Source organism: Phocoena sinus, chromosome 12, assembly GCF_008692025.1.
Source record: "Phocoena sinus isolate mPhoSin1 chromosome 12, mPhoSin1.pri, whole genome shotgun sequence".
Classification (NCBI taxonomy): domain Eukaryota; kingdom Metazoa; phylum Chordata; class Mammalia; order Artiodactyla; family Phocoenidae; genus Phocoena; species Phocoena sinus.
In genome coordinates this window covers 51,039,800-51,067,528 of record NC_045774.1, presented here as the reverse complement: position 1 = coordinate 51,067,528, position 27,729 = coordinate 51,039,800, and the positions used below count along the sequence as shown (strand labels likewise).

At 36.0% G+C, this 27,729-nt stretch overlaps 1 protein-coding gene across 2 annotated transcripts in view; it reads left to right on the top strand.

Moving 5' to 3' along the window:
• AFG1L (AFG1 like ATPase) overlaps nucleotides 1–27,729 on the top strand; it is a 192,872-nt gene that overhangs the window by 86,078 nt on the left and 79,065 nt on the right. For both annotated transcript variants that reach the window (XM_032651760.1, XM_032651758.1), the window contains exon 7: nucleotides 3,366–3,424. In XM_032651760.1, the coding sequence (XP_032507651.1) occupies nucleotides 3,366–3,424 (59 nt within the window). The remainder of the gene's footprint in view (nucleotides 1–3,365; nucleotides 3,425–27,729) is intronic.

Here is a 27,729-nt window from a genome sequence, read left to right as displayed (position 1 = left end):
CAACACAGCCAAAAATAAATGAATAAAAAATAAAATAAATTTATAAAAAAAAGAATGTCCCATAATTCCAGTACTGTCTTATATGGCCAAGTGCTAATTTAGCTCTGTTTAGAGATCAGTAAAAAATGATAGGCAAGAACTTCTGTTGAATTTTTTTTTTTTTTTTTGGACCTCTCATTGTTGTGGCCTCTCCCGCTGTGGAGCACAGGCTCTGGATGCGCAGGCTCAGGGGCCATGGCTCACAGGCCCAGCCGCTCCGCAGCATGTGGGATCCTCCCGGACCGGGGCACGAACCTGTGTCCCCTGCATCGGCAGGCAGACACTCAACCACTGCGCCACCGGGGAAGCCCTCTGTTGAATTTTAAAATAATATTTAGTAAATAATGACAAATGTTGATATAAATGTAGTATAAAATCTTCATGTCTAAGAAAAATAATATTAAACAACTAATATTAAAAATTTTGGTAGCTAAATAACATTTCAGGAGATGGATCTATTGTATTGATAATTTGCATAATATTTGAATTGCAAAAAACTCTTCAATTTAATGAGTACAGTCCTTTTTCACTTAAGTGTCCTGTAAAAACCTAAAGGTTTTCCAACCAAATGAATTCTGTTTAGAATTTTGTTCAGAAAATACTTCCCAGAGCATAAAGTTTGAATTATATATCCTTGTAAAGACTGATTTTTATTTTTAAGTTAACCCTTTAAAAATTAAATCTCAAAGACTTAAAGGCATTGTTATTCTACTTTAATTTTGCTGAGTGGAAATCTTTTAATCAAGAATATTACAAGTGGGCCTTTACATTTCTCATTGTCATTAACCTACTGAACGGTTCATGCCTGTTAAATTACATGTCAGGGCCTGCCTTATATGTCCATAAAAAAAGATATTCTGTGAGTAAGACCAAAATGTTACCTTAACATAAACTTTCATTACTGTAATATTTTAGTTTTAATTCTGTAACATTTCGTTTTTTGACATTCACTAGTGTTGTGTATGTTTCTCTAATAAATTTTCAAAGAGCTTATTGAGGCATAATTGACATACAATAAATAGCACATATTTAAAGGATACAATTTTTAAAATACTGACATACGTATACATCTGTGAAATCACCACCCCAACAATATAATTAACATTTCCATCACACCCCAAATTTCCTCCTCCCCTTTTTCATCTCTCCCTGCCATCCCTGTCCCAATCCCTCCCTTTCCCAGGCAACTGATTTCTTTAGATTATTATAGATTAGTTGGCTTTTCCTACAGTTTTATATATATGGAATCACACAGTATGGTACTCTTTTTTTTGAGGAGTAGGAGGGTTTTGCCTCTTTTACCCCATATAATTATTTTGGGATTCATCTATTTTTTTGTGTGTATGAATAGTTTATCTTTTTTATTGCTGAGTAGTATTTCATTTTACAGCTATGCCACAGTTTATCCATTCATCTAATGATGGACATTTGGATTGCTTCTAGTTTTTGGCTGTTACAGATAAAGATACAATTTTAGCTATTATGATAAAGCTGCTATAAACATCAAGTGTATTTAAAAAATTATTTTATTTTTGATTTTTACCACTTACTGGCAATCATGGCTGTCAACTCTTATCGTATAGCAATGTTTTTATGCACCTTCCCCAGCAACTTTGTAATTAGGGAAGACTATGAAAATACCTAACTTTAAACCCATTTCCTGCATTTTACCCATTTTACTCATTCGAGGTATTGATTATAGGAAAAAAAGATCTCATTTTGAAGAGATCCTGGTTAGCATTATCTTACCTTTTATAATATCTGGCTAGCATTATCCCACCTTTTATAATATCACTAAATAAAAATTTTAAGTGTAACTGAATTTAAAGCCTGTAGTCCTTAATTAACCAAAGAGCTTATGCAAATACTTTCTTCACTATAATGTTATGATGAATATTTTTCTAAAGAGAATAAATGTTTCCTAATGACCATATTTTATTTCCATAAGTAAATGTGGCAGTTGAAATCTTAGTTATCAAATTTTCTTTAAACAAGGAAATATAGAAAGGATCCCTTAATGCAATACTTAAAAAGAAAAATTGAGACACAAACTAACTTGTGATTTTTATAGTTTGGAAAACTTTTTACTGTTCTCATTTTTATACTTTTTTATTTTTTAAATCTCATTACTTTATAGAGTTGACTTTTTAAAGGAATATTTTATTTATTTAGGCTGTGCCGCACGGCTTGTGAGATCTTAGTTCCCCGACCAGGGATTGAACCTGGGCCTTTGGCAGTGAGAGCGTAGAGTCCTAAACCGCTGAACTGCCAGGGAATTCCTTAAAAGGAATGTTTTATATGCAATAAAAATTCAACCTCCTGAAAAGAATATTCCAAGTCTCCATTATTAACAAAAAGTATGCAAAGCTTAAAATTTGTTTCCCCTTTCCATTTATTTATTCTTAACAATATGTGTGTTTATGTGTGTGTATATGCGTATGAATATACATACACCATGGCACATATACATATATAAAAAAACACTATTATAAGGCAACAAAAACTACCTGTTTATGATATATAATTACATTAACTTCACAGTCTATTAAGAATGAAATTTTAATTTTTAGGTAGTTTCTTGGAAAGTGGCTTTAATATTATTTACTTTAATGGAAACATATCAACTTGATATAAATGCATGCACAGTTCTGTCTGTTGATGTGTTTTCTTAAACAGCAAACTGTGTTACACAGTATTCTGTACTGAGAACTTTTATTATAGATGAGAAAAGGAAACTATAATTTGTTTCCCAGTAGAATCTGTATGTTCAAATATTAAATACTTTTAAATAGATTTTCTTTTTATGTTGAATTTTTGATTTAGGATCATTCGTGATATCTTCCAAATTCTTTTCTTGCTTTTTATTATAGTTTTTTTTTTTTTTTTTTGTGGTACGTGGGCCTCTCACTGTTGTGGCCTCTCCCGTTGCGGAGCACAGGCTCTGGACGCGCAGGCTCAGCGGCCATGGCTCACGGGCCCAACCGCTCCGTGGCATGTGGGATCTTCCCGGACCGGGGCACGAACCCGTGTCCCCTGTATTGGCAGGCGGACTCTCAACCACTGTGCCACCAGCGAAGCCCTTTATTATACTTTAAAGCTAATTTGACTGAATTTTGATATTCTTTCTGTGATTGTTAATTTTTTCTGTTATTAAGAATGTAATAAATTTTGTATGGTACCAGAATAGAGATCAATTTTGGTTATTTTTCTTCTCTTTTGCTTCTTTATCTTTTTCATCAGTAGAAAGCTTTTTTTGCCAGGCTAAAATATAAGCTAACATTATGATTTAGGTGAAGTGAAAAGCTAATACTAATTTTTTCTTTCAGATCTCTATAAAAATGGACTCCAAAGAGCTAACTTTGTACCATTCATAGCTGTCCTGAAGGTAAGGAAAATTAGTTACTTATGTTCACTGACTAATATCATATTGATTGATAATCAAGGGCTTTTATAGGATTGCTCTGGTCTTGCATTCAAGCAGAATTTATTTTGTTATTTGATGGTAATAGTTAAAGACTCTGAAGGAGAAAAGAATCTTTTTTATATAGTATTCATCAATATGTACACAGGAAAAATTACAAAATATAGTCTAAATTATTGTCCAGCTGCAGCATTTGATAGTTTGCATTTTATAAATTTTAATTTGAGGTTTGCTTGTAAATTATAGTGGAACGTTTCAACTTATACATTGATTTCTGAAAAAATGTTTAATGTTCCTTGTTTCCTTCAGGTTAATGGCCATTAACATGTTTTCCCAGCTATTAAAGTTGCTATTTTGGAGTAGCATTATTACAAAAATATTGTAATGTATTTAAATGTGATTGCCATCAAGTTATCATGAAATTATGTCAAGTTGAGGTACATAAATAGTTTAAATATTTGTGTGTATCATCACTGCATAGAGTTTAAAATAGGCTTCATTACAATATGATGAAGAATAAAGTAGCCGCCTTTTTCACGGTTAATTTTAGTAATTTTTTACACGATTATTCAATAATTCTACATTCTACCAATATTTATTGGAACCTACTATGTGCAAAGTGCTACATTAGGCATAATGGATAATATAATCATTAAGTAGGTTGTGTTTCTTGCTTGCAAGTCATTTATAATCTGGTTGGGCATATACTATGTACATAGATACCTATAACACAAAGCAAAATGTTTTTGGTAAAATAATTACCAAAAAGAAGCATATATGCCAAAATATAATTCCTGTAATTCTCAGGCACATTTTTCCCTGTCCATAACAGCATATCTAAAGAAAGGATAGAATTGTATTTTTTTTTAAAAAAGACCTAAAACCTCAAAAATTCTTACCAAGAAGGAGGAGTAAAAACATTTTATATTCACATATTCTGAAGATGTAGTCAGACAATCTTTTTGAAATATACTTTAGTTGGAGCTATTGTTAGTGCCAAACTTTATTCCCTGTGCTATCCAAACATCTGTTTCCTTGACCAATTTTAGGTTCCCAGAAGATTTTAGTTTCTCTGAGATGGTTTCAGATGTAGGAAAAAGTACTTTTTGAAGATTTATGCTGTTAGTAATTTTTTCCCCTTTGTATTCATGTTTTACATTTGAGGAGAAGGTAGATTTGCAATGTTTTCTCCACGCCAGGAATCCAAAGTAATGTGGTGTACGTAGATACCAAAATATAAACAGGGAAGCTAAGAAAAATAGATGCTAAAAATAGTCTTCATGTATCATAAAATACACAAAATATAAAGAGATGGCTCACAAATGAAACAAGCTAAAAGATTCTCAGGGAACTTTGTAGCTCTACTTTTTTAACCCCAAACCTTATTTTTTGGTCAGTTATTTGTCATACTTTAACATATAATAGCATTACTAATAGATAACTAAATTGACCAGATTGAATTTAATTTCCTTTCCCTTTCCCACCCTTAATTTTTTTTTAAAGAGGAAGAAAAACCAAAGAGATGAATAATCTGATTTGAGATCCAACAAGATCTGAGATAATACACAATTGTTTTGTTTTTTTTTTTTTTGCGGTACATGGGCCTCTCACTGTTGTGGCCTCTCCCGTTGCAGAGCACAGGCTCTGGACGCGCAGGCTCAGCGGCCATGGCTCATGGGCCCAGCCGCCCCGCGGCATGTGGGATCTTCCCGGACCGGGGGCACGAACCTGTGTCCCTTGCATCGGCAGGCGAACTCTCAACCACTGCACCACCAGGGAAGCCTGGTAATACACAATTTGAAATTAAATATGAACTGAAATTTCCAGGAAACTAAATACCAGATTGGATGAGAAAATATCTAAAATGTCTCATTTATTTAAAAGACTTTTCACATGTAGCAAAACATCAGTCTGATGAAATGTACACTAGAGCTGGTTTCCCTGGAGCTTTTTTGGTGGGCGTATGAAGTTTCCCTTGTAAAGCAAAGTTGTTTCATATTCATTTTACCTATTCACACATGCTAGCGTTACTCTTTCATTTTGACCCAGCTGAGAGACATGTATAGTAGAAGTGGAAATACTAAATATCAAAACTTTGTTTAAAGATAGTCTTAAAACAAAGAGGATCTTAATTTAATAAAAAGAGATTATAAACAAGATAGAAATTTATTTTGGGAAAAAGTACAGTGTAAAATCCTTTTTCTCCCTTACGTTTTTCTCTGTAAACTGAGTGATAACAAGTTTGTAATTCACCACAAGAATTTGTGATTTGTTGCTTGGAGTATTGCAAAATGACCAAAAACTTATGTAAGCTATTAGTGAACAGTATTTTCATAAGATAGTAAGAATGATGAGGAGGACTAATATGTTATTAAAAGCCATAGGTCTGGGACTTCCCTGGTGGTGCAGTGGTTAAGAGTCTGCCTTCCAATGCAGGGGACACAGGTTCAATCCCTGGTCGGGGAACTAAGATCCCACATGCTGCGGGGCAACTGAGCCCGCACGCTTTAGAGCCCAGGGGCCACAACTAGAGAGAAGCCTGCGTGCCACAATGAAGATCCCACATGCTGCAACTAAGACCTGATGCAGCCAAATAAATAAATAAATATTAAAAATAATACAAGCCATAGGTCCATCAACAGATGAATAAACAAAATATAATATATTCATATAATGAAATATTGTTCTGCCATAAAAAGGAGTGAAATTCTGTTGTGATACATTATGGATAAACCTTGAAAACATGTTAGGTGAGGTAAGCCAGATACAAAAGGACAAATATTATATGATTCCACTTACATGAGGTACCTAGGAAAGGCAAATTGATAGAGACAGAAAGTAAAATAGAGGTTACCAGGGGCTGGGAGGAAAGGGGAATAGGGAGTTATTGTTTCGCGGGTGCAGAGTCTCTGTTTAGGATGATGAAAAGTTCTGGAAATGGATAATGGTGATGGTTGCATAACATTGTGAATGTACTTAATGCCATTGAATTATACACTTAAAAATGGTTAAAATGATAAATTTTATGTTATGTGTATTTTACCACAATTTATAAAACAAGAAAAGAAGCCATAGGACTAGAACGGCTATAGGAAACGATCAGGTATATCCTCTAGAAACCGCTTGTAAAAAGCAAAGGAAAACAAAACAAAACAGAAAACTCTTACATGTATTTTTTACTGCCTTTTAAGTAGGGAGTTTCCTGTTTTTTTCTTGTACTTTCTTTGAGTTTATTTTGCTGTTCTTTTTTAAAATTTACTGAGATTAATTTTTATCTCACTTTAACCTTCTTTCTTAAATGCATTTAAGGCTATTTATTTCCCTCTGAATAGCTGCATCCATGAAGTTTTGATATTTAGTATTTCCACTCTCAAGTTCAAGGTGTTTTCTAATTTCCATTGTGATTTCTTCTTTAACCCATGAATTATCTAGAAGTCTATTTCTTAATTTCCAAACATATGAGAATTTTCTAGTTATCCTTTTGTTACTGTTTTCTTAATAAATGCTTAATTGCATTGTGGTAGAGAATGTGCCCTTTGTGACTTCAGTTCTTTCAAATTTGTTGAAACTTGCTTTATGACCCAATATGTGGATAACTTTTGTAAATATTCTCAACATTCTTGAAAATAAGTACTCTCCAGTTATTGTGTGATACGTATAATACCCATTAAGTTATCAATAGGTTTGTTAATTATGCTGTTCAAATCTTTATTCTTATATATTTTTCACATCAGTTATTGAGAGGCTTATGGAAAACATCTCCCACTATGACTGTGAATTTATCCATTTCTCTTATAATTCTGTCATTGACCTTACATATTTGGAGACTGTTGTAAGTTGCGTACAGATTTAAAATGATTCAATATTGCCTCTGAATGGAACTTATAAAAGTTATTTTTTTATCATGAAGGAGTAATTCTCCTTGTTTCAAGCATAGTCATTATTTCCTGCTGAAGCATTTTTATCACATCTGCTTCCAAATCTTTTTTTTTTTATAAATTTATTTATTTAGGCTGCGTTGGGTCTTTGTTGCTGTGCATGGGCTTCCTCTAGTTGCGGTGAGCAGGGGCTACTCTTTTGTTGCAGTGCGTGGGCTTCTCATTGCAGTGGCTTCTCTTGTTGCGGAGCATGGGCTCTAGGCACACGGGCTTCAGTAGCTGTGCCACGTGGGCTCAGTAGTTGTGGCTCGCAGGCCCTAGAGCTCAGGCTCAGTAGTTGTGGCGCATGGGCTTAGTTGCTCTGTGGCACGTGGGATCTTCCCAGACCAGGGCTTGAACCCGTGTCCCCTGCATTGGCAGGGAGATTCTTAACCACTGCGCCACCAGGGAAACCCTGCTTTCAGATGTTTATCAGATAATTCTAACATCTCTGTCATCTTGATGTTGGCGTTTGATTGTCTTTTTATATTCTGTTTGAGGTCTTTGTGGTTTTTGGTATGAGTGATTTTCAACTGAAACTTGGACGATTTAATAATTTGTCATGAGACTTTGAATCTTATATTTGTTAATTGATATTTTATTGTGGTAAAATATGCATAACATAAGATTTACCACTTTAACCATTTTAAATGTACAGTTCAGTGGCATTAAGTACATTCACATTGTTGAGCAACCATCACCACCATGCATCTCCGGAACTTTTATATCTTCCCAAACTGAAACCCTGTACTCTTTAAATAATCACTCCCTATTCTTCCCCTCCCCCAGATCCTGGTAACCACCTTTCTACTTTCTGTCCCTGTGAATTTGTCATTTCTAGGTAGAATATACCTAGAAATATATATATAAGTAGAATCATATAATATTTGTCCTTCTTTGTCTGGCCTATTTCATTTAGCATAATGACTTCAAGATTCATTCATCCATGCTGTAGCAAGAGTTAAAATTCCATTCCCTTTTAAGGCTAATATTCCATTATATGTTTATACCAATTTTGTTTATCCGCTCATCTGTTGGCCACGTGCTCTAGAGCACGTGGACTTCAGTAGTTGTGGTGCGTGGGCTGAGTAGTTGTGGTGCGTGGGCTCTAGGGTGTGCGGGCTCTAGGGTGCGCGAGCTTCAGTAGTTGTGGCGTGCAGGTTCAGTAGTTGCAGCTCACGGGCTCTAGAGCACAGGCTCACTAGTTGTGGTGCATGTGCTTAGTTGCTCTGCAGCATGTGGGATCTTCCCGGACCAGGGTTCGAACCCGTGTCCCCTGCATTGGCAGGCAGATTTTTAACCACTGCGCCAGCAGGTAAGTCCCCTTCATTGTGTTTTGATTTGCATTTCTTAAATGATTAGTGATATTGAGCATCTTTTCCTGTGCTTCTTGGCCATTTGCATATCTTCTTTGTGGATCTTATTTAAACTTTCTGTTTTAACTGGCTATTTGGACACTCTTCTGGAAGGAGGAGAGACACTGCCTTGTTACTGCCAGACATAGGTAGACGTCTGGGTTCCCTATTCAGCCTATTGACACCTGAGGCAAGGGTACTCCATGTTACTGCTGGTGGAGGGGTTTAATTTCCACTGACATTGTGGGGATGGGGAGGATGCTCATTATTGACTGGCAGGGATGAAAGTTCCAGCTCCCTACGTGGCCTTCCATCTTTTTTTTTTTTTTTGCCTCACCACGTGGCGTATGTGGGACCTAAGTTCCCAACAAGGGATCGAACCCACATCCCCTGCACTGGAAGTGCAAAGTCTAAACCACTGAACCACCAGGGAAGTCCCTGGCCTTCCTTCTTTGACATTAGCCTGGCAGGAGTGTTAGTGGGCCTCATTACATCCTTGTGAGACTTTAATTCAAGGCTCCCTTCAGCCTTTGCTAGAATGGGTGGAGGTGGCACCACAGTTTTCTGTGGTGTTTGCTGCAGTAGAACTGTTATTGTCTAAAAGTTTTCTTTCTTGTTACATTGCCATTTTCCTGGTCCTTTGGCTAAAGAGAGCAGGCTTTTGTTGGAGCCTCATTTGTCTGTGTCAGTTGGCATTTCTGGGTCGCCGGCTTCTTCACTTCTAAGTCTGAGATATATGAGTCAAAAGAAGACTAGAGAACTCACCATTCTATTGTTATTCAGGTCTTGAGGTCCTTCGCTGTTTTTCTTTCTTTCTACTATTCTGTGTTTTCTTATGTTTGTTTTATATATAATTTCCAGGATTTTAAATTGTACATAGCAGGAGGAACAGGGGAATGTACAGTTACTCTGTCTTCCCAAAAAGCAGAAGTCAGTTTATTAGAAGTTCTTGTCTGCTAATTCTATCATCTCTTGTCATTTCTGATTTTGTTTCTATGGTCTGATTTTTTTTTCCTGCTTATGGGTCCTATTTTCCTGCTTCTTTGCAAGTTTAGTAATTTGTGATGGGATGATGGACATTGTGATTATTGCACTGAGTCTCTGTTATTTCCTTTAAGACTGTTGACTTTTATTGGCAAGTGGTTTTTTCTTGCAGGTCATCCTGATCCTTCTGAGGCTTGTTTTTAAAATTTGTTATCGTGTCTAGTGTAACCTTTACTCTAGGACTATATTTTAACCTTCTTCTGGATGTCACCCCTATGGGTTCTCTACTGAATCCCCCCCCCTTAGTGTTCACTGAAGTCTCTCTACTCTGGCTGTTCAGAATGCTTACATCTCCCAGCTTTGTGTGGATTGTTCTCCACCCAGTCTTGTCAAGTTTCATCATATACATGTGCAATTTTACATTCAACTAAAGATTACAGGGCCTTTTCTATGTAGATTATCTGAAGCTCTTTCTCTGTATAACTTCCTCCTTACTGAACTGTACTATACAAATTGCAACTGCCTCAGCTTTCCAAAACCCCGATGTTGTCTCCTCAACTCATTTAGACTGCTGTGCTGAAGTCTAGAAATTGCCTCTAGATGGAAAGCCAGGGGAAATATAATACTTGCTTGCCTAATTTACTTCCCACGTCTCAGGGATTGCTGTCCTTTGCTACCCATTGTGTTATGTCTGACATCAGATGTTTCACATGTTTTATGCAGTGTTTTAGTGATTTATGGCAGGAGGGCAAAATTGAGTTTCAGCTACTCTGCCTTGGTCAAAACCATTAGTCTTTTTCTTAGTTTTTAGTTATAAAAAAGAATAATGCAGGATTTTATTTTATTTTTTTGGTAATTTGGGAGCTCAGAGCCATATTTTTCCATAGATACAAAAATATAAATAGGATAACTATAAAAAAAAAAGCAGTGATGGGCACGTCTTTCTCTCCCATGTTTAGAGGATTTGTTAAGTAAAAGATGGTGTAGTCACATGAGGGGATATACTAGAGTTATTTAGAATGACATTTTCAAAACACGTGATAATGTAGAATAATGCTCATGGATAATATGAGTGAAAAAATACGACGTAGGAGTATATTACTCTCTCAACTATGGAAGTAATATACATACATGGAAAATAGTGGAAATAAATATCCCAAAATGTAAAGAGAACTTATTTCTGAATAATAAGATTATAGATGACTTAAATTATCTCTTTTAGACCTTTCAAAGACTTCTGGAATGATACTGTATTCTTTTTATAATAAACATTTTTAAGTAGGTAAATTTTTCCCTACCCTTCCTAGAAAATCAGTAGACCTGGATAAGACTACCCATATTCAAAACTGAGAAATCAGCAAAAAGCAAAATGGACTGAACATGGGTCCCATGTATAGAGACTGTTAAAAAGATGAAATGGCAGGCATAAGAAGGAAGCATCAGGAGCAGATGGGAGAGGTAGGCATGAACCAACAAGTAAAAGCACTTGAAGAATATGCTTTAGAACAAGAATTATCTCAGGAAATGGAAGATTTTTTTTCAGATAACACTTTGTTATATTTTAAAAGAAATTAGGGACTTTCCTGGTGGTCCAGTGGTAAAGAATCCACCTTACAGTACAGGGGACGCAGGTTCCATCCCTGGTCGGGGAACTAAGATCCCACATGCCATAGGGCAACTAAGCCCGCACACCACAATTACTGAGCTCATGTGCCTCAACTAGAGAGCCTGTGTGCCGCAAACTACAGAGCCCACACACTCTGGAACCCGCACACCACAAGTACAGAGTCTACATGCCTTGGAGCCTGCACACCACAACTAGAGAAGAGAAAACCTGCACGCCACAACTAGAGAGAAGCCCGCGCACCACAACGAAGAGCCTGCGCACTGCAACGAAAGATCCGATGCAGCCAAAAAATAAAATAAATTTTTTTAAAAATCTTTTTTTGTGTGTGGTATGCGGGCCTCTCACTGTCGTGGCCTCTCCTGTTGCGGAGCACAGGCTCTGGATGCGCAGGCTCAGTGGCCATGGCTCACGGGCCCGGCTGCTCCGCGGCACGTGGGATCCTCCCAGACTGGGGCACGAACCCGTGTCCCCTGCATCAGCAGGCGGACTCTCAGCCACTGCGCCACCAGGGAAGCTCTTTTTTTTTTTTTTAAAAAAAAGGAGAGTGAAAATACAATAGGACTAGTTAAAAGGAAAAGAAATTAAAGTTATGGTACTGATGAAATAAGAGATCAGAGATGAAAAAATGTAAAATCAGATGAAAAATGAGCTGGCAGAGCTAAAATAAAACAGACTGAAGGTGGACCCATTAAAAAAGTGAAAAGTGTTTTAGCAAAAGTAAGTTAAAGAATCAACACTACTGAAAATAAAATCAGCTATACAGAGATCAGAGTTAAGAAAAGAATCACACTAAATGAAGTCAGAATAGTCAGAGATAAAAACTATTACAGAGAAGGTGCTAGTATGGAAAATAGACAACAGAGATCAAATATTCACATAATTAGTAATTCTAAAAAAAGAGAACATAAAGATAAAATAAAAGAATAATGTATTTTTCTGGTGCAAAACTGCACTTCAAGGATAAAGAGAGAATCCTACAATTACATAGAAGAAGAACCAATGGGAAAAAAATCAAGCTGGACTGAGACTTTTCCACCACAAGTTGATACTGGAATAGAATAGAATAGTTTTTACTATATTAAAAAAGAAAAGATGTGTCCTCTTGTCAGCTAGGCTGTTATGAAAATCCAATATACATCCAGATGTATATTTTTGGATATATGGTAACTCAAGAATTACAGCCCTCATGAAGCTTCCTGAAGAACTTACTTTAAGATTTTGTACTACCAGTCAAAGCTAATAACTTATTAATGGAGATATTATGGTAAGAAAACATTGGTGGTAGGACATTGAATTTGATTAAATAGTGTCTTACTTTGGTCTGTAAATCAGACAATAAAATTTTTTTCATATCGTGTGGACATCTGTAGTTGAGTTAACCACAGAATGCAAACAGTATAAAAAAGGGACCTCAACCCACACTAGCAGTTTGAGTAGAGAAGATGGCACATGTAAGTAGTATTTCCTAAGAGCAGATTAGGTTTAAGTTAAGACCTAAATGACAAATTAAAGTTACCAGGCAAAGTGAGAAAGGGCATTCATCATGGAAGAAAAAGCACATGGGAAAGACAGAAGCATGAGAATTACAGATTAAAAATGTTGTGATTAGTACTTAGCTCATTGAGTTTTCATAAAATAACTATTACTGTTCTTCTGTTTACTTGAGGCTTGGGAATTTATTTAAAACTCAGATTTCCCCCCGCCCAACATAAAAGCAGAATATGTTTTGTATTGTATGTAAGTGGAAAAAAAACATTTTGGTAGTTAACATTCCCTTATTTATATAAAAAAGATGGTTAGTATTGTGATTATTGTGCCTGCTTCAAACTTGAAACTTCATTATGACTTGATGTCCTGATTTTGCTGATTTACTCTTGAAGAATCTTTGTTGTGATTTTAGTAAAACTTAGGTAATTCTTCTGAAGTATGCAAACAGATATAGTTTTGGAAGCATTTGTTGGTATCTACGTAGCACCAATTTATAAAATTAAATACATCTGTCTCAGTCTCTGCACTGCAGTATTTTAAAGCAGACTGATAATCTATACCAGGGGTTAATAAACTACAGCCAGTGGCCAAATCTGGCTTGCCACCTGTTTTTGTAAATAAAGTTTTATTGAAAAACTTAATGCTCATTTGTTTATGTATTTTCTATGTCTGTTTTCACACTACTATAGTTGGAGAGTTGCGTAGTTATGGCAGAGAACTATGGTCTTTAAAGCCTGAAGTATTTATTGTCTGGCTCTTTAAAGAAAAGGTTTTCTTACCCCTGATCTATGCAACATACAAAGGACAGAGTGACAAACAACTGTTAAAAATAAAATGTAAATAACACTTGTTTTCCATAAACTATGAGTTGTTTTATTTGATGGAAATTATGTGTCAGCATAGATTCATTAGTAGGTCTTGGAGAAGGCAGCATTTCAAGAGCTTGCTGGATAAATGGTTGATTGAAAGGATGCTTGGTGAACTAAAGGCAAGAGGGTGGTCTAGTATCAGTTTCAAATAATTTGGTAACTTGAGAAATATCAGCTTTGCTAGGATCAGCTTTCTTAGAATATCTTCAATTGTATACATTTTAAAAGAATAATACCTTAAATATACAGGCATTGAATAATACTTGAACATAATCTCACTGCATTGTAAACATTATGTAAAACTATTGTGGTTAAAAGAAAAAGGGGACCAACTGATATTTTGATCAGAATAGTTTCTTAGGTTAATTTCAACTGGACTGCTATTATTAGCCTTCTTGATAAATGGATTGCCTGGCAAGCATTGCTCTTCCCATGTGGTCAAATCTTGCACTCCATATTTTGGAGGGTGTTTTATATTTAGGTAAAAAAATCTCTCTGTTCACTCCATCACTTACACCTACATCAATCATTGTTTGATTCATTCTGTAATGAGCCCTGAAAGAGATAAATGCTATACATAATTTTTAGAGTTAAAAAAAATTCTCCATGTGAATTTCATTAACTTTCTTTTTATGATTTTCTTATTTGGTTTAACAGTATAGACAAATCTAAAATAATCCCCTTGTGGGAAATGTTCCAGTGCAATATCGTATGTAGTATTTTTGCCACAAAACAATAGAATCTGTTATCAATAATACAGCACTTTAACTCTCGTTGACACTAACATTTTAGCAAACTAATCCTTAAATTTTTTATTTCTATTTAAAATTAAGTGAGTCGGGTGATTAATAGATTACTGAAATGATAACTGTAAGCTGGTCAAAAATAACCAGCGGGGAATTCTATAGTATAATTTTCTCTTTGATGAGTGTCAGATGATGAAATTGGAGAAAAATAAGATACTAGCATTAACATTTATAAATACGAATTTTCCTTTTCCTGATAAAAGAGTTGCCCACTTGGAAAGCACCATAATCTGATTTGTTTTAACATTTGTTGAGTGTAAATATGCAACACATAAAAATACTTTGTAATCTAAGGTAGTAATAGTTTTGTTATTATTACTGTTTTTATAATATTAGTTTAATGTCAAGCAATGATTTCATTTCTTCTACTTGGTTGTTAATGTTTCTTAGCTGTTATGCATCCTTTATCTAAAGCTTGAAAAAAAATAAATTAAGCTATGTATTAGCTTTTATGTTTTTGTTTCCTGTGGATTTTTTTCTGAGGGATGTTATACCTATAGTGAACTTTTTTTTTTTTCTCTACTGAACTCTTTGAGACTATTACCATGGTGTGCTCTCTAGTTATAAACTTTAGCAAAATTGTGTATAACCCTTATATAAAATTCTTCAGTGTTCACCCTTTGTCCAGCCACCTGTATAAGGATTTATAGACTTGCTAAGTGTATTTTTGCTGTTTTTTCTGGCCACAATTTTCATTTCATTGGTGAAATTGATTTGTCAGTTTGTTCATTATAACTGTCAATACTAGAGCTTTCACAGGGCTAAATAATCAGAATCAGCCTTTGAGGTCAGTGTCAGCCCCACTGATCTCCACTGTGTTGTCACCTGAGTCAGCCTAGCAGGGATTAATCCTTTGTTAGTGTGATAATGTCTTTACTTATGAGTTGGCTTTTTAATACTTAAGATTGAAAGAAACAAAAGACAGAACAAAAGTAGTAAATTGAAATCCTGAATTGAAAAGAGTTTTGGCTTTCCCCCCCAAACCACTAAAGTGTTCATTTGAATTTTAGTATTTAATATTTTAAGATACAAAAATTACTGTTTGACTTGTAAAACATTCCTATAATTAGCAAGTTTTAGGCAGATAAATTAAGTAAATTACCTAAGATGTTTTCATAAACGTATTTTATATACGTTTGAGAAAATATATTTTAAAAAATTGGCTATAGTACAGGCATTAAACTTTATTTGTAATAGTGTTTTTGTGCTGTGTCCATGAAATTAATAAGTATCTAGAATAAAAATTGTTGTGATATGGATTTAAAATGTAATTTTGTCCATCTTCATACCAAAATATATACCTTCTATTAGTCAGAGCCTACCTATGAAATAGTAATTTTGGCTGTATGCCTTTTAAAATACTATTTTCCATCAATGTCTTATATAAAATGAGAATAACTATTTCCCATGAAATATATAAATATATATTTGTATTTGTATAATTATATATAAAATATATAGCTACATATTTATATCAAACTGGAATACAGCAAGCTCTTGCTTATATGTAAAACACGTACTGTTTAAGTCTTGAATTCTCTTCTCTTAGAATAATAAACTTATTTTTGGTTAAATTACAAGAAATCAATTCTTTGATGACGAAAATGGTTTAAGGGAAGTGTGTCTTAAATATGAATTAGCTGTTTCTTTGACTCATGAGACAAATTAGTTTAATTACATGTGGCAATTTTCTTGACTAGTGATGTAATGTGAAATAAAATTCTCCCTTTCCCCTCCCTGAAAACTCAAGCCAATTAATAGAACTTTTAAGCTCTTTGTCATAGGCCACCATGGAGGTCTGCAGAGAAGAACTTTAATCCAATCAACATTTCATTTAGATCATGAAAAGAAAGCATGAGGAGAAGCTCCTGTAAGAGAGGGTGTTACTATGATTCCAACCATGAAGAGATGTGAGGAATTTGTCAAATTAACCAAGAGGTCCTCATATTTAACACATAAATGTGTCAAAACTAACAGAATAATTATTTAATTGCTTGAACTCTATATTGAGAAAACTCTAAAAAGCCACAACTGTTTTCTTCAAAGCCTTCACTGTTAGGCTGGATGGACAGGGCAAAGGGAGGTTGTGAGAAATCCAGATAGCAAATAACACTGGTCGGAGCTGGTCAGCAAAGGGAATAGATAATTAGACGTAATTAGCGTGTATGAATTGTTGTCTCTCTGCCCTTAGCTTGAATAAATTTTGAAGAAAAAACCCTAGTGGTGAAAATCCTTTGATGTAGGAAGAGTCATTGTGGTTTGGCAGCATAAAGGCAGTGTTTTATACTTCTTACATAATGGTGGTGATACAGAAAGAGTGAATGGATCCGCTTCCCCCCCCCCCACCCCCCCCCCCCCCGCTTTTGCTTTATAGCAAGGACTTTTGGATTCTCTTGAAACAAAATGCATCACAAGTTTTCAGTTGTTAGTAACGAGGTAGCAGACCTCATCAGTGCTCAGAGGAAGCCATCTTTAGCTTTTGTTTAAATCTTAATCACAGTTTTTTTTTCTTTCTGGGAAATCTGTTTTCTTAAATCAGCACTTCTTTTCCCTTCTTTGCTTGCACCTCCAATAAGAGAAAGGAATAATGATCAAGAAAACTAAATAGAGGAGTTAAAAATTATCACATAAAAGACTTAATACTTTTCTGTTTTTAATTCCATATGAAAAAGATTACTATATTCCTTTTTGCCTCAGATTGGTAATATTCTAGTGAGGTTGTTTTATAATAAAATGTATAAGAAAATATATAGAGGATGATTTTAGGTTGGTTTTTAAAAGAACCTATTTTTCAAATTGAAATTACACAAAGTAAAGTGGTAACTATGTTTCTATTTCACTGTAGTTAAGTTCTTAAATGGCAATCAGTTTGGTTTCAAAATGTTACTCAGTAGATTTACTGTACTTACTTGAGGGACTTAGTGGAAATACAGGTTTGGGAACCTGGCTCTGTGTGGATATTTTGTGTCTACTACTGGGAACACAGGAAATATTCTTGAGAAAGCATTGCATTTATTTTCAAATTTTCTGAGACCTGAAACGATAAATCATCTAAAATGTAGTAACAATTTATTCTGGTAGCTGAATTATGTTCACTTTGACTATCTAAAATATTTTTTAAAATTAGCCCTCAGCAAAAAGAGAAATTAGCTATTTCAAAACTCTAATGTAAATCATGTATTTGGTGGGGGTGGCTAAAACAGTTTACACTTTAATATCAGAGTAGTTTATCTCTAAGTTTATACTTCTGATAAATTTTTACCCTCTTCCATCAGCTATTTTGGAATTACATTTTTTAAAAATCTACCCTTCAATTACTTAAATGTTCAGATTTCCTTCTAATTAATATTCTTTAACATATTTTATTTATAAGATTTTCTGCAGTAGTCATCAGTGATCCATTTCTTTTTTTTTTTTTAATATTTATTTATTTATTTTTGGCTGTGTTGGGTCTTTGCTGCTGAGCGCGGGCTTTCTGTACTTGTGGCGAGCAGGGACTACTCTTCATTGCGGTGCGTGGGCTTCTCATTGCGGTGGCTTCTTTTGTCGCAGAGCATGGGCTCTAGGTGCTCGGGCTTCAGTAGTTGCGGCGCACGGGCTTGGTTGCTCCGTGGCTTGTGGGATCTTCCCGGACCAGGGCTCAAACCCATGTCCCGTGCACTGGGAGGCGGATTCTTAACCACTGCACCACCAGGGAAGCCCCATGTGATCCATTTCTTAGTGTGTAATCTGTGAATCTATTTTTATAAGTACTGCTTTGCTTTAGTGTATTTTTGTTCTGACATTTTGATTCTGGATAGACTTCTTTCAAGCCACAATGCTCTGAGATGCTTTTGGCTACTTAACCCATTTTGCATATTGTGCCATTTGTAGAATAAAGTAGGCTTTTATACTTGAAGTTGATTTGAACTCTGAAAGGCAACACCTGAACATCTCACAAAACTGGATAATTATGGCTGATTGTGTTTTTCAGGTATAGGTCACAGGAAATTCATTTGGGGTAAAGTATGTACAAAGCTAAGAAATATGCAGATTTTCTGTTGTGGGATTGTGTAAAAATTATTTACAGTTAATACTTGCATAAAGGTTAGAAAGGTTGATGAAGTGATATTTAGTTTTGCTTTACTATTCACTGCATGTCAGAATGTAATTATGACTGATTCATGAAACTGTCTTAGAAACGAACCATCTTTATTAAAATGCTGATCAAGATAAGAGCTGACAGTAATAAAGAATAGAACATTTTAGTCTTGTTGCTTTTGAATGATTGCTAATTACCCCAGAGGTCATGTATAGTGCTTGGTAGGATTCATTGACATTATTTCTTTTAAGTCTGCTGTTTCAACAACATCTGAGCATGAAGACACAAACTGTGTGCACACTGAACAATAGTTTGGCCAAGTTTTTGAGGCTTCAAGATATCCAAGAAATCTTTTCCTGCTATAGTAAATTTAGCTTTTCTCTCTCAAAATTATAGTATATTAGGGGTGCTTGGTCCAAAACATTTTATATATTTATTTACTACTGACTGTATCTATACTTCCCATTTTTAAGTTGGTGTTAAATAGTATATGTAGGTTATTGAGACAATGACCACTCTGAATAGTCACACAAATATATAAAATTAATGAGAACAAAGTGTAGATTGGCACTTAAATTAGACTTAATAAAAAGACTTCTTGATGTATAATCAGAATGTACTCTTACCATCTGTAGTCAGTATTCAACTTGTTTTTGTTGTTATTAAATGTGAACTTTGTAATTTGTCTCTGAAGACATGTGGAAGCTCTTTTAGTGTATTCCTCAGACAATAATGAATGAATAATAATTGCTAGGATTCATAGATTAGAAATATATAGTTCATTAATTGAATAAACTCTGGCATAATGTCTAAAATAACTTAAATCTTCAAAATTCTTAACAACTGAAAACAGAAGAAACCACCCAGTCATGTCACATATTTATGTGGTTTCCATGATACAGCAGAAAAAACAATGGGTTAAGAAGGCAGTCTGCTGTGAAACTGGCTCTGTCACTGACTTTGGGCAAGTCTCTTGAATCTGCTTGATTTTACTTTTTTTCCTCTGTAAATGATGGGATTGGACTACAAGACTGCCAAGGCCCTTATCATGCTACAAATTTTCAAAAAGACTGTTTCAGAAGTTTACTTGTTATTTCTTTTGAACTATGATAGATTTGTCCCCCAAACATTGTCCTAAATGTGGTATTTAAGTCCTGGGCTAGCTAATCTACAAAAGCCTAATTGCCCAAGTAGCTCAAATATTATACCTTTCTAAGATAAAATAGAAGAAAACAATATTCAGATTTTAACATGCATTTATTAAGTGCTTAGTCACTGGGGTTACAGTGATGAATATTGTCCTGAGGTGAATTCTGCCATCAAGGAAATCAGGATGTTCTAATCAAGGAATTAGACCCACCAACAAATAATTATAATACAGTATAGGAAAAATACTGTGCTACGATACAGAATGAGTGAGGAGTGATTAACTGTGTGTTGGGAGATTATAATGCTAACAGTTATATAAAACAGCAATATATTAAAGTAAAATCACAAATTTTAAATAAGTTTTCTACCTTATGTAATGTTGATAATTATAGAGGATGAGTGGATGAAATGGAAATTTTTGTGAATTTTGAATGGGCTCCTGTATGTGTCTACAAATTTTAGAGGTTGATGAAACTGGACCTTTGTTTTGCCTTTAAAATTTAAATTTATTTATTTATTTATTTATTTTGGCTGTGCCAGGCCTTAGTTGCGGCATGTGTGATCTTTGTTGCAGCATGCGGACTTCTTAGTTGGGGTATGCAGACTCTTAGTTGTGGCATGCATGTGAGATCTAGTTCCCTGACCAGGGATTGAACCCGGGCCCCCTGCATTGGGAGTGCAGAGTCTTACCCATTGGACCACAGGGAAGTCCCTAAAAAATTTTTTTTTAGTTTGTTTTGCCTTTTTTTTCTTCTGTGTGTGTGTGTGTGTTTTGCCTTTTAATTTCTTTATTTAGATGTATCACTGCCATCATTCTTAGTTTAATAGTCATGCTTACGATTTTGTTTTGCTCTAATTGGAATGAAGTAGAGGCTTTCTTGAGAAAACTGGAAAAGGCTTAGAAGGGAGAAGGTGAAGGCAGAGGAAGAAAGCTAAAAAAAGTTTCAGTGTATGTGGGAAGTTACCTGACATGGAACTAAATAAGATATGAATAGTGAGAGCTGAGAAATACAGAACACAAAATGTGTAGAAACTCTTTTTGAGGGGGGGAAATGGTAGTAGGAAAGGGGTTGTACTCTAAGTTACAACTGGAGGTTAAGAGAGCCTGTTTGACTTTGGAATATCCTCATTATGGTTGGAAAAGGCAGACTGCAAGCACAGGGCTATACACGTTAGACATTTTGTAATTTGGGGGTGGCTGTAAATAGGATGATAATTCAAACTTTAACAACTGGTACAGCATTGACAGACCAATCAGAATGGGTGCTGGGCTGTGAACATCAGTCATGCCATACTTGTATAGGCTAGTAAGTGTGTGTGTGTGTGTGTACACACATACTCACAGGATGTCAGAGTTTGAAGGAGCCTTAAGAATATTTATATTTATCCTACCACCTCGTTGTGCAGTGGAGGTAACTGACTCATGCCTAAGATCATCTTACCTAAGGTTGCCCAGCTACTGGCAGAGCCAGGTCTAGAAACCAGATTTCCTGCTTTTTACTGAGAGTTCTTTCTTCCAAACCATGTTGCACAGTGTGTGTGTGTATTAATATTATATATTCACTGTATTTATATATTATAATCTTATTGTCTTTGGGTAGAATTAATTCTCAATTGCTTTTGTCAATAAGAATATTGATAAAATATTTATCAATCTTTATCTTTCTTTTATAAAAGTATAACTTACCTTATTAATCTACCTTTAGTCGTGTGCAGTGATAAGTTAAATATAGTGATATCCAAATCTTGTTTTAGCTTGTAGCTTAAAATTTACTCTTCAGATCTTTTATCAGAGATAAGAATAAGCTGAAAGATTGAATTTGTCTTCTTTCTCTTTCTCTTTTCATCTTCAGATAAAAGTGCTAATAAATAGTGAAATGACAAAAAGTTGAGCAAATACAATGAAAAAAGAGCAGATCTAGAGTTTAGAGTATTTATAATGCTACCCTGGATACTAGAAGTCTTAATAATGAACCCTCTGAAAATAGAAACATATTATTGAGACTTAGTTTTTCTTATTATTCTAAAAGTTGTGATTATAGTGTAAATGAGTCATATGCATTATGGACTTTATGTATTTATAACATGGTTACATATTTTGAGATTGAAAAGTTATTATTTACCTCTGATTATTTGTTTAGAAGAAGGAAAAATCTTGTGGGTAAATTGACTAGATTTGAAAAAATAGAGTTTGCAAAGCTGCATGTATAGTGGGAAGTTCCTATTCGCCTGGAAATGTATTACACAGTTCCTTTTTGTGGGAGAAAATGAAACTTATAGGAGCTGCAGTTATGCATTTGGTAGCATGCTTATAAAAAAGATTCTTGGGACTTCCCTGGTGGCGCAGTGTTAAGAATCCACCTGCCAATGCAGATGACATGGGTTCGAGCCCTGGTCCGGGAAGATACCACATGCTGCGGAGCAACTAAGCCCGTGAGCCACAGCTACTGAGCCTGTGTGCTGCAACTAGTGAAGCCCGTGCACCTAGAGCCCACGCTCCACAACAGGAGAAGCCACTGCAATGAGAAGCCCGCACACCGCAATGAAGAGTAGCCCCCACTCGCCACAACTAGAGAAAGCCCATGTGCAGCAATGAAGACCCAACGCAGCCAAAAAGAAATTAATTAATTAATTAATTAAAAAAAAAGATTCTCAAAAGGTACATGCATCAACTTCTTTCCAGTCTATGTCATTCTTATGTTTTTCTTTTTTTACCTCCAGAATGAGAACTCTGGTTTTCTTGGATAAAGTAAACAGCAGAAGAAGAATGGAATATTAATTAAAATTTTCTTTGTTATGACAGAGCTGGAAATGTATAATAGCTGTGATTTCAGTAAGATAGCTATCAGCTTTTTCTGAGCACCACTATTTGGGCACAATACATGGAGTTCTCTAAGATCTTTCCTTTTCTAAAATTTCATGAGAGATATATGAATGTGTGCTAGGTTAAAAAATCCAAACATCATATTAATGTATATATATTGCATATTGAAAGTTCCCCCTTCACTGCTCCCCACATTCTCTCCCCGTTACCTTCCACCCCAACCTCATTACTACTTTCCTTTTCAGGTGTAACCACTGTTAAAAATTGAATGTGGAGGAGTAACATCAGCATCTTGGCTGAATAAGATGCCTCTTGTTCATGTTTCCCCCTCCACCACCAACAGTTTGGCATCCATCCACAGACCTTTGTGAGAGCTGTCAGATTCAGCACCATACACCAAGGGACCTGGGAGGAGGCTTGCCCACCCATGTGTCAGGCAACACATACAGACCTCGGTCCTTTCTGTGGACCCTGCAGTGGCCCATGAACCAGCTCCAGCCATCCTGACCATGGTTTGGGAGCCCCTGGAAACACTATCTTAAACAATCACTCAAGGACTAGGGAGAGCCTTTGTGGATGTCCAGATTTCTAGTGGAGAGGTTCTACCACACTGCTGGAGCAAAAAACAAATACGAATTTGGATGCATTGGAGAGGATAATATTTTGACTTTATCCACATCACTGTCCCCCCAAGGCAGCACAGCTTGGGACCAAGAGGGATCTTGGCCTGTGAGTTCTCCTGCAGGGCAAAGAGCACGTGAATGATCTTCCAGCTTCCCCAGCTATGCAGATGCTTCCAAAGAGGCTCATTTATCTTTTGCCCCATCCAGAGTACTGAATCTGGAGGTACATGACTGGAGGATGGGAAGAGGCTGGTAAAGCAGCAGATAGGACTCTTGGAGGACATTAAAGGGAGATGGATCCTACTGACTGCTTCATGGACACCATCAAGAAGGCTTCCTACCAGCCCCTGGGACACCTTGCCCACAGATCCCCCCCCCAACTGGTCCAAGTCATTCCCAGTGCTTTATGTACTCTCCCCCGCAACCCCTCCACTCTGGGGCTGGTGCCCTGTGTGTGCTCCTAAGAGTGAGCTTTAGCAGATGATTTGTGAGCATGTTCAGAAAGTCAACCTGAATATGCGGACCAGGGAGAGACCACAAACTTGAGCTTTAGTGCCACCTTTGGGAAAACAAAAGGGAGGCTGTCAGCACTCAGCTTCGTGTGTTGCAGGATCCAGAGAAGGCATACAAGCTTAAAAATTCTTCCACAAGAGGGAGCAAGAATTATCAAGCAGGTGTATCCTTAGAAGAAGCGGTCCCCAACCTTTCTGGTGCCAGGGACTGGTTTCCATGGATGGGGAGGGGAGATGGTTCAGGCAGTAATGCAAGCGATGGGGAGCGGCAGATGAAGCCTCACTCACTCACCGACACCGCTCACCTCCTGCTGTGTGGCCCGGTTCCTAAGAGGCCGTGGACCGATACTGGTCTGTGGCCTGGGGGTTGGGGACCCCTGCTTAGAAGGTCTGAGAAAGACTCAAAATCCCTAGTAGGGCTTATGGAAGGTATTTCTGTCCTGAAAGCACTTAGTATAGACTAGAGGAGTGACTGTTACTTCAAATGTGAAGACAGCAACACAAAACATCAAGGAACACAAAAAATCAAGGAAAAGTGACACCACCAAAGTATCACAATAATCTTCCAATAACTAGTCCCAAAGACACGGAGATATGGGATTTACACCATAAGGAATTCAAAATAGCTGTTTTAAGGAAACTCAGCGGCTTTAGGAAAACACATGAAGACAATTCAACAAAATCAGGAAAACAATACACAAAGCGAGAAGTTTAATAGATAGAAATCATAAAAAAGAACCAAACAGAAATTGTGAGGCTGAAGAACACAATGAATGAAATGAAAAAAAAAGTGCAATAGAGAGCATCCAGTATCACACCTCATCAAGGAGAAGAAAGAATCAGTGAGACTGAAGACAGGGACTTTAAAATTATCCAATCGGAGGAGAACAAAGAAAAAAGAATAAAGAAAGACTACATAATCTATGGGATACCATCAAAAGAAACAGTCTGTGAATTATTGGGGTTCCAGAAGGAGAAGAGAGGGAAAGGGGATAGAAAGTTTATTTAAAGAAATAATGGCAGAAAACTTCCCAATTCTGGAGAGAGATTTGGATATCCAGGTTCATGAAGCTTATAGGTCATCAAACAAACTCAAAGAATCCTCTCCAAGACACATTATAATAAAACTGTCTGGGGCTTCCCTGGTGGCGCAGTGGTTGAGAATCCGCCTGCTGGTGCAGGGGACATGGGTTTGATCCCTGGTCCGGGAATATCCCACATGCCGTGGAGCAACTAAGCCCATGCGCCACAACTACTGAGCCTGTGCTCTAGAGCCCGAGAGCCACAACTACTGAGCCCGCATGCTACAAATACTGAAGCCCAAGTGCCTAGAGCCCAGGCTCCGCAACAAGAGAAGCCACCACAATGAGAAGCCCACGCACCACCATGAAGAGTAGCCCCCGCTCGCCACAACTAGAGAAAGCCCACACGCAGCAACAAAGACCCAATGCAGCCAAAAATAAATAAATAAATTTATTTAAAAAAAACTGTCAGAAATCAAAGACAAAGAGAGAATCTTAAAAGCTACAAGAGATAAGAAACTTGTAACTTATAGGGGAACCTCTGTAAGACTAGCAGCAGATTTTTCAGTAGAAACCTTACAGGCCAGGAGAGAGTGGGATGTGTTTTATTTCAAAGTGCTGAAATTAAAAAAATTTGCCAACCAAGAGTTGCTCTTTTGAAGTAAAGTATAGGTAACAACTTTCTCAGACAAACGGAAGCTGAGGAAGTTTATTACCGCTAGAACTGCCTGACAAGAAATGCTGAAAGGAGTTCTTCAAACTGAAATGAAAGGACAGTAATTAGTAACATGAAAACATATGAAAATATACAGCACACTGGTAAAGGTAAGTACATAGTCAAATTCAGAATACCCTAATCCTGTAATATGGTGGTGTTTTAGCCACTTAACTCTAGTATAAAGCTTAAAGGACAAGAGTATTAAAAATAACTATATAGCAACAGTAATTTGTTAATGAGTACGTAATATAAAATCGGTAAACCTGTGACATCAAAAACAAAAGAGATTGGGTAGTAAAATGGTAGAGTTTTTGCATGTGATTGAAGTTAAGTTGTTATCAGTGTAAGATAGACTGTTGTATCTGTAATATATTTTGTGTAAGCCTCATAGTAACCACAAAACAAAAATTCACAGAAGATAAAGAGAAGGGAGTCATAGCATACCACTAGGAAAATTATCTTTTCACAAAGGAAGGCAGCAAGAGAGGAACAAGGGAACTATAAAACAGCCATAGAACAATTAATAAGATGGCATTAGTAAGTCCTTACCTATCAATAATTACTCTAAATGTAAATGGGTTAACTCTCCAGTCAAAAGATATAGAGTAGCTGAATGGATTAAAAAAAAAAAAGACCAAACTATATGCTGCCTACAAGAGACTCACTTGAGTTTTAAGGACACCTAGGCTCAAAGTGACGGGATGAAAAAAGATACTAAATGCAAGTGGAAACCAAAAGAGAGCAGGGATAGCTATACTTACGTCAGACAAAATAGACTTTAAATTAAAAACTGCAATAAGAGGCAAAGAAGATCATTATAATGATAAAATGATCAATTCATCAAGAAGATATAACAATCATAAATACATACGCATGCAACATTGAAGCACCTAGGTATATTAAGCAGATACTAACAGATCTGCAGGGAGAACTAGTCAACATTACACTGGTAATAGGGTACTTCAAAAAATGGGCAGAGGAACTGAATAGACATTTTTCCAAAGAAGACATACAAATGGCCAATAGATACATGGAAAGAAACTCATCATCAATAATCACATCAGGGAAATGCAAATCAAAACCACAATGAGATAACACCTCACATTTATTAAAATGGCTGCTCTCAAAAGGATAAGAGCTATGTGTTGGGGAGAATATGGAGAAAAGGAAACCCTTGTGTAATGTTGATGGGGCTGTAAATTGGTGCAGCCGCTATGGAAAACAGTATGGAAGTTCCTCAAATAAAAAGAGAGCTAGTATATCACACAGCAGTCCCACTTCTGGGTATTTATTCAAAGGAGATGAAATCACTATCTTGAAGAGATATCTGCATTCCCATGTTCCTTGCAGAATTATTCACAGTAGCCAACCTGTGGAAACAACCTAAGTGTCAATCAATGGGTGAATGGATAAAAAAGACGTGGCACACACACACACACACACACACACACACACACACACACACACAGAGGAATATTTTTCAGCCAAGAGAAAGAAGGAAATCCTGCCACTTGTGACAAAATAGATGAACCCTGAGGGCATTCTGCTAAGTGAAGTAAGTCAGACACGAGAAGGACAAGTACTGGATGATATCACTCATATGTGGAATCTAAAAAAGCTGAACTGATAGAAACAGAGAGTAGATTGGTGGTCACCAGAGGCTTGGGAATGGGGGAAATGAGGAAATGTTGGTTAAAGTTTACAAACTTTTCAGTTACGAGATGACTAATGTACAGTATGGTGATTATAGTTAAGGATACTGTATTATATACTTGAAAGTTGCCAAGAGAGTAGATCTTAAATATTCTCACCACAAAAAAAGAAATGGTAATTATGTAAGATGATGGAGGTATTAACCAATGCTACTGTGGTAATCATTTTGCAATATACCAAGTGTATCAGTTAAACAACTTAAACTTACACAATGTGATATGTCAATTATATCTCAGTAAAGCTGGAAAAAAGTTAGTGTATATTTTCAAGCATTTATATGCATACCTGTCTCTGTATATGCCTAAACATACAGTTTTGTTTCGTTGTAAATCAGTGGGGTAATAGTTACATCTTAATCTGACTTGTGCTTTTATCCCTTGGAGGTATCCTAGAAATCTTTTGATCTCAAATATGACTCTATCTCATTCTTTTAAATGGCTGCTTTGTATTTCCCATTATAGCTGCACTATCATTTTTATAACTAATCTGTTATTTTATACTTAGGTTTATTCTAGTTTTTTGCTTTTTAAATAATGCTTAAAAAGCCTGTTTACAAATGTATTTTTAGTTGCATGAGTCAG